Genomic DNA, 20427 nt, shown 5'->3' on the forward strand with positions numbered 1-20427 from the left:
CCTAAACCTTGCCCGACTAGATGGAATTGTATGTACGAAAGTTTAGTAGTTGCATATGAATATAGAAACCCAATTAATGCAACGTTTAATTCTCGGGTAGGTGGTGAGGATGATGATGAAATGCTTACTACTCAAGATTGGACGAATGTTAAAATTCTTTTAGATTTTTTAGAACATTTTCAAATTGCTACAAATGCATTTTCTGGGCAATATTATCCTACTATTTCAAACTGTTTAGTTTATATTGCAGCACTATCTGATTTGTTTGTTGAATTTGGTGAGGGTGGGGACATTTATGAACTTGCTATAAATGAAATGAAACAAAAGTTTAAAAAATATTTTTTTCCTATCCCTCCTATTTATGGTCTTGCTGCAATGTTAAATCCTACAATGAAATTGGGAGGTCCTCATTTTTGGTATTCAAATATTTATAAGGCTTTAGATCTTTCAAATGAGGAAGTTGCTACACTTGCAGATGCAAAAGCCTCAATTAAAATTAATGCTCAAACAGTTTATAATGCTTATCAACTTGCCTTAGAGCATGCTAGGCCAACTATTCCAACCCCTACTTCGTCTAGCTCACAATCGTCTAAAAGAGTTGCGGGCTTAAAAGCTCTTAAATCTTGGACGGAGTTCAGGGGTTCTCAAGGTGATAATTATGATGAAACTTCACATCTAAATGAGCTTCAAGTTTATTTGTCTCAGGGACTTGAAAAGGAGAATCCAGACGGCTCTTTTGATCTTTTGGAATGGTGGAAGGCAAGGGAAAAATATTTTCCGGTTCTTGCAAGGATGGCTCGGGATATTTTATCAATTCAAGCTTCAACTGTTGCATCAGAGAGCGCTTTCAGTCAAGCAAGACTGCAAATAGGTGATCATAGAGCGTCTATGAGGGATAGCTTGGAAAAATCAGTACTGTTTAGAGATTGGATCCGCTCGGAAAGAAGAAACTTTGGAATTGCAGAAGCACAACCGGCGATAGATGAAGCTTATGAAGAAATGATAGCGGAACTTGCGGAGGATTCGGCTTCGCCCGGAAGTGGTGATGAACAAGCTTCTTTTCCACCACCACCAACGCAACCTCCTCCGAACCTTGAAGGATTTATGAGATTTGTTAGAGATAATACATAGACTAATATGTAACTTGTATTTTGGCACATCTTCCTTAGTTTTTTTTCCTTCTAATGGTGGTATTAGTACCTTGTTGTGCTCATTCCATTGGGGGAAGGATGACTAAGAAAGATATGCCATTTTTGGTAATAAAATTTATTGCTTCTACCCTTGAATATCTTTTCGCAATATTTCTTTGTCTTTACTTAGAATTATTTATAAGCTACAATATATACATAACATACAATATATACTACAAAGAAAATATATAAGAGAATATATATACATAAGATACAATATATACTACAAGAAAATATATAAGAGAATATATATACATAAGATACAATATATATACTACAAGAAAATATATAAGAGAATATATATACATAAGATACAATATATACTACAAGAAAATATATAAGAGAATATATATACATAAGATACAATATATATACTACAAGAAAATATATAAGAGAATATATATACATAAGATACAATATATATATACTACAAGAAAATATATAAGAGAATATATATACATAACATACAATATATACTACAAGAAAATATATAAGTAATAAGTTATAATATATATACATAAGATACAATATATATACTACAAGACAATATATTATGCATGACAATTTAGTGTTTTACTATTGTTTTGTTATTTTTCTTTTTCGTCAAGCACTTTAATAATTAGATCTACATATATACTACATATATATTTTTAATATAGCCATGATACTACAAGAAATTGCCTTAAAAAAAACCCGCTAGGCCCACGAGGCCCACGAGCCCGGCCCGTTAAGCCCAGGACCATGTGGGCTAAGGCCCGTCACGGGCCGGTTCCACCCGTTGAGCCCACGAAGCCCGAGACTGCCAGAGCCCAGGCCCACGAAGCCCGGCCCGTTTGGCCCACGAAGGCCCGGGCCCGGCCCAGAATACAACACTAGTTCTCACTTTATTTTTCTTAAGCTTGTAATAAACTAAATCAGACGTGGACGGAATCTAGTGTATTTAAAAATGTTGTCTCATCTCACATATAATCGTTGATTCCTGGTGTAAGTGTCTGCTTCCATGTGTGCCTCCTCTAGTCGTAGCATTTAAAGGATCCTAAAGCGTGAAGGGTTCATACAGGTTTTACCATATCTTGAAGTGGATTTCAATATTTATAAGAAAAAGTCCCTCATTATTGTTAGTGTTGCATCATTGAGTGGCCTGACAAATTCAAATTATGTTGACATGACTAAGTTAAACAAGAACTACAAAAGTCAAAATTTGAAGATTCTTGTGTTTCCTTGTGACGGGTTTGTTGCAGGAGCCTAAAAACATTGAAGATATTCACTCTTTAGATGTTCGTAATCAAGCAACGATGGTTTCAGGAAAAGTATTAAGGGGACTTTTCTCCAAATTCTTTTATGACAAAGAGGTAACTGTAGTTTGTTGTGAAATTAACCCATCAGGGTAATTGTCATTTTTCGCTTATCAAAATTCAGACAATAAAAATTAGAGTGATTTTCATAAAGCACTACAATTTAGATCTTAATTACCATATATAACTATAATTTGCCTAATTATCATGTATAGTTATTGTTCAATTATTACCAGCTTGTATCAGTTGTATTCAGACGCGCAATGAATACATCATTTGGCAACTGTATATGTTCGCGCAACGAATACAACCTGTATCAACTGTATTTATTCTAGAACGAATACAACCAAGTGAAAATACAAGGATGTACATAACAATACAACATGTGTCGACTATATTAGTATCGCGCAACGAATATAATAAAGACAAAATATAGAAATACTGAAAACTAGAAATGCTCCCATTGAGAGTCAAACTCAAGACCTCCACTTGCTAAGCGGGTATACTAACCAACTGAGTTGCGAGAGCTTGTTTCTCTCTTGTTTCAGTTTAAAATAATTTATCTCTTGTTTCAGTACTATAGGTGAATTTGCTATAAAATTCAAATATAGCTAAGAATAGTAATTTTCTGAAAGAATTACTGCAAATAATAAATATAGTTATATGTTTGTTGTGTCGCGAATTTTAGCCGACGATTTAAAATCTATTCATTCACTATTTTGATGCTAAAATTTTGTACTAATTTGTCGTAGTTCCCTAAATTTAAAAAAAAAAAACTCCCTCCGATTCATAATAAGTGACTTTTTGATCTTTGACACACCCCTTAAAAAAATACTAACTCCTAGAGAAAAATGGTATTTTGACTGAACTACCCTTAATTAAAATTTGCATATTGTTAACTTGACATATGGGATATAAAATAACGGCAAATTTTGAAAAAATAAAGTTAATTCCTTCTTAATTATATAAAAGGGCATTTATTTAGGATCAAAATAAAGAGGTTAAAAAGTCAATTATTATAAACGGGATGTATGAAGTACTCATTCCGTTGGGTTTAAACCTTCATCCTGGTATGCCTCGATATCATCCCCGGGGATATCCTGATGCACCAGATGATCCTCCCCAATGCCACTTCTCTCCACAGAACTCCCAAAATCGTACATCACTCTCTCAGTACCCCATTTGGAATCGAGATACGAATTCTCTGAGCATCTCGTTGTCCTTCTGCCTTACCTTGAAAATGTCCGACTTCCTAGTTTCGACCTTGTCCCACACCACTACTGAGTGCCGAATATTGAAGGATAAGATACTTTGGAAGGAATAGAGGGTCGTTTTCGAGCTATTTGATGGGGTTTTTCAGCTCGTTTTCGGGATGGAATTGAAGCTCTTTTCGCTGGTTTTCATGGTGGTTTGGAGCTCGTTAATGGACTGTTTTTGTGTAGATTTTCAGGGATATATGAAGTACTCATTCTTATAGTTCGATGAATCATCAACAATTTGTTGGATTACCGGGGTCCCAAAAGACAGAAGACAGTAGTGCTATATATTATTTATTAGAGATAAATGTCATGACCCGCCACATCATCATGCCACATACCACGTGGCATATATTTTTGCCATATGGAATGATTACTTAAGTTTGGGACTAGATCTTGATGGAATATTCTAGAACTATGAAAAATTTCCTTGGAAATGTTCTAGATATTTATGCACTTGTAGAAAGGTTCTAGAGAAATATAGAGGTTTCCTTAGGAAGACCCTAGAACCCTATAGAATTGTTAGGAAAGTCCTTAGAAGATTCTAGCTATGTAGAATATTCTAGAGAAGTGACTTAGTTGTAAATATGGAAGGACTTGTAGAACAATTATTATGTACATACTAGCCCCTAGGTGATTATTATAAATATGGGGTATTCATTTGTAATTCATCAACCAAGCTAAACTATCAAGTTCTCTCTAATACAAAGCTTCCTTTAACAATTCCCTTGTCTTCTTTCTTCTATTCTCTTAGCGATCTTGAGTGTAGTAAGGCTGATTTGACATAGCAAGAACGTGAGCAAGTTGTGCAAGATTGTGAGCGAGTTGTCAAGTACCCACGTGTACTTAGTTAACAACTAAGGACGTGACATAAATCTCAAGTTAGAGAGAGAGAGAGAGTGTGCGTGTAAAATGACTACTTCCTAATTGGTCCCAACATGTCTAAATCAAAATTTGTCTTGTAAGTAATAACCAATTTATTAAACCCCCACATGGCCGTCCTATTTTATTTTTAAAGGGAAAGGGAATAATTTAAAATAAAGGGACCCTTTTTTACAAGACTTATTATATTACAATAAATTATAATTTCAAACCCCTCCCTCCTCCAAAATCCCTTACTTTTGGGGTCTAAGCAAAACTTAAATATAAATATCTGTTTTATTTTAAAGAAAAATCAGCAAGGCTTTACACCGAAAGAGAAAAAGATATGGCAGCCACTTTGTTATCTTTACGCGTGGAAGTTGCCTTTTCTTCTTTTTTGGAATTTTAAAAGAGAAACAAACAGGACAGATGTTGTTCTCTCGAATGTTCTATTGCATATTGCTAAATATGTCGGATTAGTAAAGTCAGGTTTAGTTTACAAGATGATTAACACGTGTCATCCACTTAGATGCGTGTCTTTTGCTTAATAACATGGATTAAGACACTAATGTTAAAGACTGCACTTAATAGAACCGTTAAGGGATAATAACATTTACGTATAAAGTTTTAATTTTCATTGGCAGATTTGAGATCATATTAATTAAAATATTTTAAACTTCATTGGTTAATGCGTAAATATAAAACTTAATATTCGACGGGATAGAACTACTTTTGAAAAATGTTCTAATTTTTTAACTTATCAGCTAGTGTAACTTTTTCTTTTTTTATCTACCCTATAAAAAGTATTGTTTTTTCTTTTTACATTAAATGGTTTATAAAACTACTTGTTCGTGGTATCTTATTTTATATGACGATATTTGATTACTTACGAAATTTAAGTTGTTTATTTAACTTAATGATTATGTTAACTATAAGGATGGATCGAGCAGAATAATTTTAAACAACTGTTAAAATGCAGTGTTAAAAAATGTGCTACTAAAAAGTTTAAATTCTAACATAGTAACACTGAATTGGAAATCTTCAAATTTTAAGATGTTGTAGACTTGTACAATAACAACAAGGGGATGGTAGTGTGTACGCAGACCTTACCCCTACCCTGGGGTAGAGAAGCTGTTTCCAAATAGACCCTCGGCATCCTTCCCTCCAAGAACTTTCCACCTTGCTCTTGGGTAGACTCTAACTCACAACCTCTTGGTTGGAAGTGGAGGTTGCTTACCATCAGAACAACCCCTCTCACGTAGACTTGTAATTGTATAAAAATATTTTATCACTTAAATTGAGTTGAATTTTTTAGGACGTTTGAACATTTAAAAAGTTCATGTAATTGGATAATCTCTAGGATTTTATCTTCTTTATTTTCCCATTTTTCTTTGTCACGTTGCATCAAATTAACTTCTACATGCCAAGTGTGCATATAGAATAAAATATTCTGGGTTCTGGCCGTATTAATCTTATACGTACTTAAATATTTCATATCGTCAACAAGTGAATAAAGTAGCTACTTCGAATATAATCGGGATTCAATGTAGGTACCGAACACCGAATAATGAACCAACAAAATAAATAGCTACTCCTCTTTGTTGTCAAAATAGACTAAAAACTTGTAGTTTGTCCATTATAATCCCACTCCTAATTAAATACAGTTTCCTTTAGTCTGTTATCCTCCTCTCTTTTAATTTCCCCCTTGTGCAAACAAACATTTCATCAATTTCCATAGCCTTGCCTAGACGAGTCGTATAAGTTATAGCTTTGAAAATCACGTAACCTAAGTTCTATGTTGAGATTTACCTTTTTACAATAAATAAAGATATATAGTTGTCACATCCTGATTGGTCGACTTATGATATATCTAGATATGAGTCTGCGTCAGCAAAAATTTCATGTGCAGTCAGTGATCCAATCATGTAACGTTATCAGACGGATGATATTTTCTCACCTTTTTGCCTTTTTGTTTAGGTAGCCATACGGACCATAATAATACAGATCATATTGTCTTCTGTATTATTATTATTTTCTTTTTAGGATTTTAAATTATTAAGTCTGCAAGCTGGGACAACAAGAAAAAGATCCTTAACTATCTGTCCTGCTGATTGTAGCTTAAAGGCAGGATATGTGAGAAAAGAAAAAGAAAAAGTATATTTTTATTGATTGGTGTTAGTAGTTTCTATTATTTTATTATTCTCTTTGTCAATTAGATTTGCAAGTTAGATCATAGCCATAAATCATAAAGTATTCATGAACTTCAGCATAAAAAAAATTATTACTCTCATTAATCAATTCTCTAAAATAACGGAATAACGAGTATATGTTGTCTCATAATATATGTTTTGATTGCAAAAGAGATATATAATGTATCATTAGTCAAATAAAATTAGGATAATATGGTCTACCATTAGTTCTTCATTGTTTGACTGAGTGATAAGTGGTTGAGCGAAATGAATCTTAAGATCATGTACGTTGGATTTATATTTGGAAAAGAAAAGAAAAGAAAGAGAAAAAGGAAAAGTTACTTTTGAAAAGGTATGAGAAGATAGCTTTTAGTTATGGAGGAAAAAGAAACTCCAACTAATTGTTCGAACCAATCCTAATTAAGCAACGCAATTTTAAAAGTGCACTTTCTACAATTTAATAGATTGATTCAACAAATATCAATAAAGGCCAATAGTTCCAAATTATTTTGGCTAGGCTCCACAACACTTCACTGCATTTCAGCCGTCATGATTTCATCAAGGCTGTTGTATCCTCCACGTCACTAAGATTTAGGGGTTTGACTAATAGTATGCTTGGTCGGGCTTTTAAAATTAATTTATTTTAAATAATATTTTTTTAAAAAGTATTTTTGATGAGAATTAGTTTGTATGTAGCTAATTAATTTGAAAAATACTTCTTAAAAGCAATTAGCATTTAGAAAGAGTCTACTTTTTAATCTTCTGAAAAGTAATTCTAAGTGTATTTTTACTTTTGAGAAGAAACTACTTCCTTCGACTTCTCAAAAACTGGTTATGCCTATGCTCAAAATTACTTTTTTTCTTCTAAAAACTTGACCAAACATTTCAATTTTGAAGAAAAAAATACTCCCTCCCTCCGGTCTACTTAAGTTTTTTTTTTTTTTGGTATTTTTTTGTGGTACACAATATTTAATTTTTTAGATATCAAAAAGAAATTAATTTTTTTTAAAGTTGCCCTTATCGTAAAGAACTTAGTAAGTAGTATTTATTATATTTTTAATGAATAATTTAAAGTTAATACAGTCATTTTTGTTGTTATTTAATAATAAAGGTGAATTCCTTAATAGTAATATGAAAATAATAAACAAAGCTAATTAAAATGGACGGGGGAGTAACTTTTTAGCAAAAAAGAAACTTGTCAAATAACACACGGGTTCACCCCAGAGACACACGGGTGCACCAAAATTCTATGCAACTTGAATCTAGTCTAGAGAGAGAACGAAGGACCACAATAAAATTTGTGGCTGAGAAAATGAATGGGAGATGACGTGGCATCCACATTCCAATATCCTGTCGCTTAAATTAAGCGCGATCAAAATCATATTCCTCAACATTGCCAACGAGGCCTTAACTATCAATCCCCTTACTTCTAATATTGTATCTCGGGAAAAAAAAATATAGAAAAAAAAAATATTTTTCAATTTCCAAACGACGTCCGCCGCCTGCGGTGACTTCACGGCGACTAAACGAAAAGTTCTGTTAGAAGAGATTAATCTTCTTCTTCTTCATAGTCTGCCTATCCTTTGTTTTTGCTTTTTTTCTTTGTTCTTTTTCCTCTGGAAAAATGAGGCAAGTGAAGGATCCAGAGATTAAGCTATTTGGCAAGAAAATTGCCCTGCCTGAAAACGGCAAGATACTATCGGTCATCGTCTCCGGCGAAGATTCCGGCGTCGAAAAGACTTCAGGTGCTAAAGAAATTAGTAGTGGGTGGGATCGTGATCCATGCTTAGTAGATAAGGAAGCAAGCAGTCCGGATGAATCAGATGATGGAAGTGAATACGAAAATGAAAAGACTGATAAGGTATTTATTTGAATTATCCATTAATTTGATTCCTATTGACTTAATTGAGAAGGCCAGGATTGCCATAATAGCTAAAGGAATCAGTTTTGCAATTTTAGTTTTTGATATTACGGTATTGATTTTGGGATTTTCAAATGGATATATTCTGCTGTTTATTTGCATAATTTGCTCAAATTCAATCCGTTTATAAGTGTTAGAACTCTTTTAAGACACATCTTCAATTTCAATTGCTTTTTTAATTTGCTCAAATTCAATCCGTTTATAAGTGTTAGAACTCTTTTAAGACACATCTTCAATTTCAATTGCTCTTTTAATTTGCTCAAATTCAATCCGTTTATAAGTGTTAGAACTCTTTTAAAACACATCTTCAATTTCAATTGCTCTTTTTCTTTAAGTCCTTTTTAATCTACTTTTCATACAGTTCTGCAGTATAATTTCCCTTTAATGTTTTGTTGGTCAAATTAAGAAATCTGGACAACCAAATTCCATACCTCCTACGCTTTGTTTTTGCAGCTCTTGGTTTCCAAATTTCTGAATATATCTGGTTTATTTCGGAACTTTCTGTTACTTTGCTGTTAAGAAGTTCCAGAAAGTTCGTTTGCCCGCGAATATTTCTTTAGTTATCAGTTCACTCATACCCTTTCTTCTGAGAAACAGTATTGGTTCTGCCAAAACCTTTCTTTCTTTATTTGTCAATTATTTAAATCTCTTTGATAAAGTAATATTTATGGAAGTTTCCATTTTTGCTAGAGTGGATATTAGTTGTACAGTAGTAGTTTCTGCTTGTAGATATCACTATTGCCTTGCACAGAGAGGTCAACAGTTACTGTGCTAGAAAGCTTCCGTTTTGATTAGCAATTTAGTATCATTCAGAATTTCAGCTTTCTGTGTTAACTGTCTTCTACTTTTCACCATTGTTTTGGTATTACAAATGTGCATTTTGTAGTGGTGCTAATTTTCTAGCATTTGCTTCCAATTCCATAAACAGTAGCCTAATTATAATTAGGCTCTCTTTTTCGTTCCCCAGAAGTTTCTAATAAGTCCTGTTTAATTTATGCTCAATATCTTTTTCAATGATGACCGCCTAACTAAGGAAATTGGAAAGAATCAGCTTCTGTTTCTTTTGTCCTCTTAACCAATTTAAGGGGAATCCTGTAGGAAAAGCTTTCTGATTTTTCAGTGCCAAGAAATATGAGATTCTTTCCATTGTGCTGATTGAATTTTGGACCACATAGATGACTTTAATTCTCTCAGGGGAATCTTACAGGCAACTCATTATCTTTTGGTTTTCAATTTTAGGATCAAGTAACAAGAGAGCTCACTGAAGACATTTCAGAAGAGAAAGATCAAGATCAAGTGATGAAAGAATCAGAAAATCCTAAGTCTCCATCAGAATCAGAAAACAAGCCTAAAACTCCTCCTATTGATGATGAATCTCCCACTGTAAAATCTTTCAAGACCGAGAATGATGCAACAGATTCCCAGCAGAAAACTCTGAAAAAGCCAGACAAAATTCTCCCTTGCCCCCGTTGCAATAGTATGGATACGAAATTCTGTTACTACAACAATTACAATGTCAATCAGCCTCGTCATTTTTGCAAGAGCTGCCAGAGATATTGGACTGCTGGGGGTACCATGAGGAATGTGCCCGTGGGAGCTGGTCGTCGCAAGAACAAGAACTCTGTATCGCATTGTCATCACGTCATGATCTCTGAAGCCCTTCAAGCTGCAAGAATTGATCCTTCGAATGGATTTCATCATCCAACGTTAAAACCCAATGGCACTGTCCTGTCTTTCGGTCCTGACTTGCCACTGTGCGACTCTATGGCATCTGTTATTAATCTTGCTGAGAAGAAGACACCAAATGGGATCCGAAATGGTTATTACAAACCAGAACACAAGAATTCGTCTTGCTTAGGTGGAGAAAATGGGGATGATTGCTCTAGCGGGTCTTCAGTCACCACAAATTCGATGGCAGGAGTTAAAAATCGGCCTCCTGAGGCAGTTATGCAAACTATGAATGGCTTCCCATCTCCAGTACCTTGCCTCCCAGGAGTACCTTGGCCTTTCCCATATGCTGCTGCTCCTTTCCCATCCATGAACCCCGCGGTATTTCCTATCCCGTTCTGTCCCCCTCCTTATTGGAATTGCAATATCCCTGGTCCATGGAGTATTCCTTGGTTAGCTTCACCATCGCCAACAGCAAACCAAAACGGATCAGGCTCTGCTCCTAATTCGCCTTTAGGGAAGCATTCAAGGGACGGCGACTTACTTAGGCCAAACAATCCTGAGGGTCAAAAGAACTCAGAGGGGTCTGTTTTAGTCCCAAAAACGTTACGGATTGATGACCCTGATGAAGCTGCAAAGAGTTCTATATGGTCAACATTGGGGATCAACTACGACTCTGTTAGTAGGGGAGGGCTTTTCAAGGGCTTTCAACCGAAAAGCAGTGAGAAGGATCACCCTGCCACTACATCTCCGGTGTTGCAGGCTAATCCTGTTGCCTTCTCTCGGTCCCTCAGTTTCCAGGAGAGAGCCTAAAGTGATTCTTGAGCAATTGTCTCCTTCAGCTCCTGTGGTACATAGTATCAGAAGATGAATGTTGGTCTTCCAGCCTGAGGTATATTCAACGCTTAATTACAGCGGAATATATGTACCAGAGCTGAGAAAGTTAAGATCCCTCAAGTGCTCCAAATGGAACAGGGGAAGCTGTTGTAAAGATCGGTGTTTATCCTTTCCCTGTAACATATTTTTGCTTGATCAGCGTGTTTTTTCTATGTACATAAACTTTACACAGCTGACAGTAGAAAGTGGGAAGAGACCTTTATATGTTATATATGATGTACCCGTCAAAGTTAGTGTGGAAGGCGGCTTCTTTTTTTCCATTTTTCCCGGTGGTTTTAATAATAGTTGAGCCTTCTTTTCAGATTTTCTGCTCATATTTCAACAAATAGTCAATACATAAATGTGCTTCTTTCTTCATTGTGCCTCGACATAATAATCAGCAGGAAGGGTCTCAAAAGTTTATTCCAAAAAAAAAAAAAGCGCATAGCTGCAAATATGTTTTACCATAATCAGAACAGGGAGTCTCGGTGCACTAAGCTCCCGCTATGCGCATGGTCCGGGAAAGGGCAAGGGTTTATCGTACACAACCTTATCCTGCATTTTTACGAGACTGTTTCTACGACTCGAATAATTTAGCAAACACAAATTCTTGTAGACTTGCATTATCTTAAAATCTTCTCTTTCATACAGATAGTAATGAGCCTCTGACTCTAGAATAAGCCAAGTACCTCTCGTTTTCAAGCCAAACAACTCGCAAAAGGAAGTGGAAGAATGATGCTAAAGTTCACCTTTCCTTTCTTGTTTTCACTTTCCCAACCCCCAAAGGCCAGTTAGAGGTGGCTTCTCAACCTCAGATATCTTGGAGAGCCTAATATCACAGATATTATACCTCTAGTTGTTTCAAAAATTTAATTACTCTACCTGATAATTAGGCAAGAGGAGAAATCAGCTGAATAAGTTGACAATCAAATCAAACTGTTTTATTGATGTAGACATTGAATAGGACCTGGTGGGCACTCAAAAAAATTAGAACAATTTTGTGCAGCTGGTGTGCTCTGGCAATTTTCTCAATATAAGACAAAGTAGATATTTTTGAAGGTTGAGCAAATCTAAGCCACATCTTATATTAGATATATACACAATTAGTTGGGTATGGGACCCAAAATTCCCTATATGCTCCTTAATGGCATAAATGCTTTTGGCATTTTCTCTTAGCTTTTGCCTTTTTCTTTCTTTCTTCCTTTTGGCTTTTGCTCTTTCACTTTTAGATACATTTATATTTGACAATATTTTTATCCATATATGCATGTGCTATCTCTTCTGTTTCTAGGGACAACTAATAAATCAAAGTCGTTGCTTAATGTAGGTTTCTTCCATTTCTAGCCATACCTTTTCTACAAAAATCTGCCACTGAATATTACAACTCACGGAAATGAGAGTAATTCCTAAAGATTCAACATAATTTTTTACGATTTGATAATAGAAAATGACACAAAAAAGATATCTTTTGTTTTATTTTCAAATCTCTTACATATTAAAAAAAATCTATTGAAAGATTTGACATAAAAATAAAAATATTTTATAAAGAGCCATAAAACCAATTGATCCGTCTTTATACTTTTCCGTCTTTTTCTGTTCTTGAGAAAATAGTTAATAATTAGAGAATAATAATCGATGTACACTTAGATTTACATAGTTCATGAGTAGAAGACTTTTTAAAGAGTTTTGTTATAGAAAATCACTATACAGTTTTCAAAATGATTAAGGTTGGTAAATCTTTAATATTCTAACAAATGAAAACTATATATACAGAACTTTCCAAAGGTACATTATTTGGATGGCAATGCTCTTAATCTAGAAGACAGATTGGGTAGAGATTGAAAATAACGTCCCATGGTTGGCATACAAGAAAAGACTAAACCCTAACCAATAGGAATACTTCCATCCCAATTCTTAGCAATAGAAGTCCACAACTTCCCATTTATTTCTGCTAATCACACTTCTCACCATTCAGATTAATAATAATATATTTAGTTAAGCACTTCAAAAATCATCAAAAAAGGAAGAAAAATAATGTTTTGGGCCAAATCATGACCATTTGAGACTTTTTAGCTGGAAAAGAAAAGAAAAAAAAGGAATTTTAACGTGTCAAAACTTATCCCAAAATTCATGTCCAAATATATTTTCAATTTCAAATTAAACTTCGCACGAATCAACTTTTTCAAAAAATATTTGGGAATCTGTATTCAAACGGTCCTAAGTTTCTCTCATAGTAACACCAGCATCACTTCAAACTCCACAAAATAATCTCTCCATTTGAAAATTTCAAAGTTAAATCACTCTCTAGTTTATGTTAGTGCTTTTTGTGTCATATCAACAAAAGGGATGAGAAGATAAACCAACATTAATTAACCAAAGAGTCAGACCCAAGTGCATATGGTGACCCACCATTATTGATTGTATTCACTATCAAATGAAGTAACTTTTGAAAACCGTTTTCAATCAAACTCTTCACACAACTAGTGCATATAATTAAGTTAATCTTTTTTCCCTTTATTTAATGAACATCTAAGATGAATAGTTCTGATTAGTAGCACTACCACCTAGTGGCCTAAATTTCATATCAAATCTGCAAGTTTATTAAGGATTGCACAGTCTCTATGGTAGTCCAGAGTTTCAGCCACAAGTCTGGTGATATTTAGGACTCATTTGGATATAGATTTTGGCTACTTCTTTTCACTCTTTTTTTTAAAAAAAAAAATTATTTGTTCATAGAATTTGATCCGCTTTTGAAAAAAAATTGAGTTAAATTTTGAAGTTCTCATAAATTGGTTTAGGTTAAATTTGGGTAAAAATTATTGTTTAATAAACATAACTTCAACTTCCAGAAACTATATTTTGACACAACTACAAAAATTCCTTTTTCAAATTTTAACCAAATTTATGTTCAAACGCAATTACTTGGGTGAAAAAAGACGAGGTGTACCTCGAATTGAATTGGACGGAGTTGCTTTTTGCCAAACATATTATTTGGAAAGATTCTTGATTGATGATTTAAAAAATAGAAAGAATATAAAAGAGACTTAGATAAATTTCTTGTTTTTTGTTTGGTCATAAGGGGTGAACATATTTCAAATGAGTGATGAAACTAAAGAGGAGTAAGATATGGTAAGGAAAAAGGCATTATTGGAAGGGAAGTGTGAATGTGATGCCTTTCACTTTCTAACAAAAAGTAAGAAAAAGATATCATCACTTGGATGTCCAACGTCAACTTTAATTTATTTCAAAGTGGGGACAGAGGCGACAAAGACTAGAAAGATTAATTTAATCTTGTTAAGGTGGTTAAGTAACCAAATGTTATCACTAATCACCACCAACCAAAAGTCAAACTCAAATGTTCATTTAACCCGCAGCTAGAACAAGATAACTTAAACAAAATTCAAATAGCTTTGATGGGTTTTTAATTAGTTGAAGGCTGACAGGAAATTAGCCGTGCTTTTGGCATGCATAAAAAGTGTCACCAGAGAATTGGACATAATATATTTCATATGACACTAATATTATTTGGAGAATTTTTTTTTAAATTATGATCTTTAAAATATTTTGTAAAGATTTTCAATTGTAGAAAAAATATCATTTTTTATATCTTCTGTGTAGTTTCTATGTCAACTTTAATTCAAACATTACAGACACAATATTCAAATTTAAATTTAAATTTAAATTACTAAATCTTTTGAGTTTTGCAACCCGAAACTGTCATTCCTTCTGCAACAAAGAAAGTAGTAGAAAGAGTGACCAGTCCGATTTGTTTTACCAAAAAAGTGTTACACATTTTTGCAAATTAATTAAATAAGAAAATAGAGGATAAATCCTAGCCAAAAATAATTAACTCTAGATCAAAGAACATTAAACAAGAAAATAGGATATAGTTAAGCTCATAAACTCTTTAAGATTATAAATAGTATCAAATGTGAATAACAAGCTTACATTCTTGACGTACTGTTCTGTAACGTACGCGTAAAGGAGAAAGAGAAGGAATGCCATTAACAGCTATGGGATCGGTCTTTATTGATTCAATAATGAGGATTACAAAGATCAGCAGCCATGCTCTAAACCCTTCTCTTGGTTTTCCTCATAAGCATTCTCCCGTTCTTCTATCTTTTAAAAGGAAGCCCAAAAAATTTTCCCCTCTTTGTTCTCTTACCCAGTATATATATAGTAAGTATTCCCCTTTATCCAACGGTCCTTAGCCAAAGTACCCTAACCTGCCAATTGTACTTTAGGTCGTCCCCCCTAAATGCCACGACATGTACTTCGACATGCGGGCCTTCTAATGGTTCGACCTCAGCCATGGCCGAGATACCCGTTGTTATGGTGCCTTATGGATACAACCACGGCTTAATTGACCCCTCGCTATTCCTTTTTATGCCGAGGTTGACTTCTGATTTGTCAATTTAGGCGAAGTCAGTTTTGACTTGTAAATTCGAGCGAGGTCGAAATCAAACTTGCTGACTTGGGCGAGATCAGTTTTGATTTTGTAAATTCGAGTCAGGTCGACTTCAGACTTGCCAACTTGGGCAAAATCAGTTTTGACTTTGTAAATTCGAGCGAGGTCGAATTTTATTTCCATTTGGCGATGGCTGGGGGGCCGTAAGGGTGTGAATTCGAGCGAGGTTGAATTATGGCCCGTTATGAGTTCGACGAGGTCGAACCTTGACTATTTAATTTATACGAAATCGAATTTAACTTTCGTTTGGCGATGGCCGGGGGCCGTAGGGGTGTGAATTCGAGCGAGGTCGAATTATGACCCGTTATGAGTTCGACGAGGTCGAACCTTGACTTGTTAATTCGAACTAAATTGAATTTAACTTTTGCTTGGTGATGGCCGGGGGCCGTAGGGGTGTGAATTCGAGTGAGGTCAAATTATGACCCGTTATGAGTTCGACGAGGCTGAACCTTGACTTGTTAATTCGAATGAAATCGAATTTAACTTTCGCTTGGCAATGGCCGGGGGCCGTAGGGGTGTGAATTCGAGTGAGGTCGAATTATGACCCGTTATGAGTTCGACGAGGTCGAACCTTGACTTGTTAATTTGAACAAAATCGAATTTAACTTTTGCTTGGCGATGTGCTGGCTCGATGGAGTGGTAAGAATGTCGCACACAGCTTGGCTTTTATTGGAGAATATTACTCATTATTGTATCATTTATGCATGCAAAGGGATGAGTCCCAGTTTTTTTACTCTTGCTTTCGTTGGAGAATATTATGCTTTGTTGCATAGTGTATATGCGTCAGTGGAGTGGTAGGAATGTCGCATGCGGCCTGGCTTTTATCGGAGAATGTTACTCATTGTTGTATCATTTATGCGTGCGTCGGGATGAGTCCTAGTTTATTTACTCTTGCTTTCGTTGGAGAATATTATGCGTTGTTGCATAGTGTGTATGCGTCGGTGGAGTCCCAGTTTATCTAGTCCCTTCATTGCTCGGCCTAGAGAGGTCGTTGACGGGACGAGCGATGAACTTATTGCTCGGGCTTCTGGGCACCCTAGGACTTGATTGATTCAAACAAAGTTCAGATGTGATTCGTAATATTTAGTCGGCTGAATTGGCGTAGGATTGTCATGGCAAATATACATGCAAGCTTCTTGAGTTCATATTCTGCATGTATCAGAGGGACTGTACGTTCCATGGGCTCACCGCTTATTCCCAGACCGCGGAGATTTTCTTAATAATACCAGCTTGTTCCGAGATGTTTGTCTGTTATTTGTAATATAGTATGGCGGGGAGGGTTTTGCTTGATCGTTGCCTGCGGAATGGCACGGTGCGGAACGTTTTCTCGATGTGTTCGGTGGCGTTTGTTCCTTGTTCGTGCACCTGGGAGAATGCTTGTGTTCCTATCCCAATCAAAAAAGAAAAATAACAAGTTAAACCCAAACGAAATTGCGTTTTACCTTGGTCTGATAGGCTGGCGAAGGGAGGGGGCGCTATAGGACGGCTCGTTTTATCCCGTACTCGAATGGCGGCTTCAGATTTGGTAACCTCGTGTTTGGCTTTGCTATTAGTCGTGTCTTGGCTTCTTCTGAACTTCCTTTGCCCTTTGGGATCTCGAGCTCGAGTCCCGGTCTGATCCCATCCGATGTGCACAAAATAAGGGAAACACAAGTTATACTTCGTACATAAATTATACTTCGTTCATACGGGTACAAAAATAGGGCAGGATAAGCCGGTTATTTCAAAGAATCACATAGTAGGCTATCGTCCTTTTCTTAAGAGGTGGAAGTATAAACTGGTATATATTGTTAATGTAGTAATTAGGATTGCGGACATGCTCGGTGCACAGTGACCGTGATCCCACTTTGAGAACTCGTACGACGTACCAAACCCATCGCTACAGCAAGACGTGGATTTTGTATAGATGCCAAACATGGTTTCGATTTCATGCAAAGATCTGACCCTGGTTGGTTTGGTTACTTCAAAAGCTTGCCTACAACTTTCTCAAGTTGGTATTTATATTGAGTGGGTTTAAATACGACAATCAGGAAGTGAAACTCTGGCTGACTTTAGATCTAGAGGGAACTAAGATTTTGGCTAGAAAATCCCCACAGACGGCGCCAAATTATTTTACCAAAAAAGTGCTAAACCTTTTTTCAAACTAATTAAATAAGAAAATAGAGGATAAATCCCAGCCAAGAATAATTAACTCTAGATCAAAGAACATTAAACAAGAAAATAGGATATAGTTAAGCTCATAACTTCTTTAAGATTATAAATAGTATCAAATATGAATAACAAGCTTACATTCTTGACGTACTATTCCGTAACGTACGAGTAAAGGAGAAAGAGAAGAAATGCTATTAATAACTATGGGATCGATCTTTATTGATTCAATAATGAGGATTACAAAGATCAATAGCCATGCTCTAAACCTTCTCTTGGTTTTCCTTAGAAGCATTCTCCCGTTCTTCTATCTCTTTAGAGGAAGCCCAAAAAGTCCTCCCCTCTTTGTTCTCTTACCTAGTATATATATATAGTAAGTATTCCCCTTTATCCAATGGTCCTTAGCTAGAGTACTCTAACTTGTCAATTGTACTTTAGGTCGTCCCCCCTAAATGCCACGACATGTACTTCGCCATGCGGGCCTTCTGATAGTTCGACCCCGGCCATGGCCAAGATACCTGTTGTATGTTATGGTGCCTTATGGGTACAACCACGGCTTAATCGACCCCTCACTATTCCTTTTTACGCCGATCCTCGTATGGTCAGATTTCGAGCCATACACGATTAAGCATAATAATACCAATTCCCCTCTTATGTAGGGTCAATGTAGTGTTAATATTATAGGTTCATCCAAACTTGCTTAAGACCATGTATGTGTTAAATAATTTGTCCTTGCTAAATAAGTAAAATCTCATTACTTGAGCCAATTCTTTGGAAATTCAGTGTTCTTTCTGGCTTTCCTTGTCCATTGATCAATAGAAGTTAATCTAACCATATTTATAGGTGAATATAAGGGTCCACCAAACTCTATAGAAAACCAGATTCTCTACCATGTTCAACAGAACACAGCACACAATAGTAAGAATTGACAAGAGGAATTTAATGTGAAAAATTTCCAGCTTAACGGGATTAAAAACCACGACCTACCCTTGTAAGATTTAAACTTCACTATTGAGCAACTTTAAGATTACAACCTATGCAACCTAGGAATTAACCTCTTAATCTCTTACTAACTTGTAATACTCTATTATAAGCCACTTTGTAATAACTTTATTACAAAGACTTTACAACTCGACTAACTCTAGCCAAGACTCAAACGCAAATGTTTAAGATTTATAGAGAGTTTCCTACAGAATACTTCTAAACAAGCTAAGTAGGAATTACAATTGAAGAACTAACACAAAGTTACAACCATACTAAGGACATACAAAGACTTGATGTGGGAACTGGTCCGTTGCAGCGTCGTACTTTGTTCTTGATGCACTGGAGAATCGTTTTTACTTGATGATAAATCACTTGGAGTGCTTGAGTAAATTCTTTAGTCTTCAAGTCAATTTGTTTTACCTTCCTTGATGGTAATAATGCATGTGTGACATCACTTACAATGATGTAAGCAAGGTAGGCAAAAAGCCTTCCACAAAAAGTTGACTGCTGCACTGTTCCTGTACAGTAGCGTGTGCAAACAACAACTTTACAGCTGGAGAGTTGACTTCATACAGTTGTCTTGGGAGCTGGTAGAGATCTGTTCCCTCCGCTGTTTCTTCGACTCTGGAGAGTTGAACCATATCCCAAGCTGGAACCTTGTGATCTTAAGATCTTGAGAATGTGTAACAGATTCCTTATTTGATTCTTGATAGGAAGTTTGTTATATTATCAAAACATAACACAAGATACTTGTAACTAAGGTACTTGTAACCTATCACGAACTACGAAGGAAAACAGTCGTAAATGATTATTTAGCTTTGTAGTACGTTTAAAACGATTCGGTGTTTATAAAGTCAGGCGTACTAATAAATAAGTTGACAAAAGTGAAGAAGTTGCGTCATGTGCTTTTTAGTTACTAGAATGATTTTCCAAATTTGAGATGGACAAATCTATTGCGAACTACACCAAATCCATTGTATATTTAGATTTCGCTACCGAAAAAAATCAGCACATCTATAGGGAGTAATGATGCACTGTGGGCCGGTCCTGAACCGGATCGGATCGGGCCCGCGGTCTTAACGGGCCTCACAGGCCTGGTGGGCCGGTTCTGGTGGGCCGGTCCTAGTGGTCCCTTAAAGCCCGAGGCGGGCTGATCTTCTTTGTTAAGCCCACGAACCCGGGACCGTTTAGCTTGGGACCGACTGGCGGGCCTGGTCCGGGCCCAGCGGGCCTAACGGCTATAATTTAACTTTTTTTTTTAAACAAAACAGCCCAACGGCCATATTTAAAAAGTAGTCGTTTGGGGCTTTTTTTGACCGTTTGGTAGTTTAGAAAATGGTCATTTGGCCCCCAAACTTTATTTTAACCCCAAACTTTATATAATTACACTTTTCCCCATTTCTCAACTATAAATACCCCCTCATTCTTTCATTTTTATTCACCAATTCATCAATATCTCTCAATCTCTCTCAATCTCTCTACTACAATTACTTAATTTATTGTTGAAATTTCGTGAAAAATTGTGAAGTTGTTGAATTGAAGTTTTCAAGTGTTCAACGATTTTCAATTTT

The 20427-nt window shown here is 35.6% G+C and overlaps 1 protein-coding gene across 1 annotated transcript; it reads left to right on the plus strand.

Moving 5' to 3' along the window:
* Positions 1-8185: 8185 nt before the first annotated feature.
* LOC104222025 (cyclic dof factor 1-like) lies at positions 8186-11578 on the plus strand. Its single transcript, XM_009773201.2, has 2 exons — positions 8186-8652; positions 9952-11578. Exons 1-2 carry the CDS (start codon positions 8416-8418, stop codon positions 11191-11193), a joined length of 1479 nt encoding a protein of 492 aa, XP_009771503.1. The 5' UTR covers positions 8186-8415; the 3' UTR covers positions 11194-11578.
* Positions 11579-20427: the final 8849 nt, after the last annotated feature.

The sequence above is a fragment of the Nicotiana sylvestris genome, chromosome 3, assembly GCF_000393655.2.
Source record: "Nicotiana sylvestris chromosome 3, ASM39365v2, whole genome shotgun sequence".
Classification (NCBI taxonomy): Eukaryota; Viridiplantae; Streptophyta; class Magnoliopsida; order Solanales; family Solanaceae; genus Nicotiana; species Nicotiana sylvestris.

What these genes read in the sequence shown, in the direction of transcription:
- LOC104222025 (XM_009773201.2), top strand. Translation starts at nt 8,416, where the DNA reads ATGAGGCAAGTGAAGGATCCAGAGATTAAGCTATTTGGCAAGAAAATT. An exon ending in AAAATGAAAAGACTGATAAG is followed by an intron (nt 8,653 to 9,951) that starts GTATTTATTTGA and finishes TTTCAATTTTAG; the next exon opens with GATCAAGTAACAAGAGAGCT.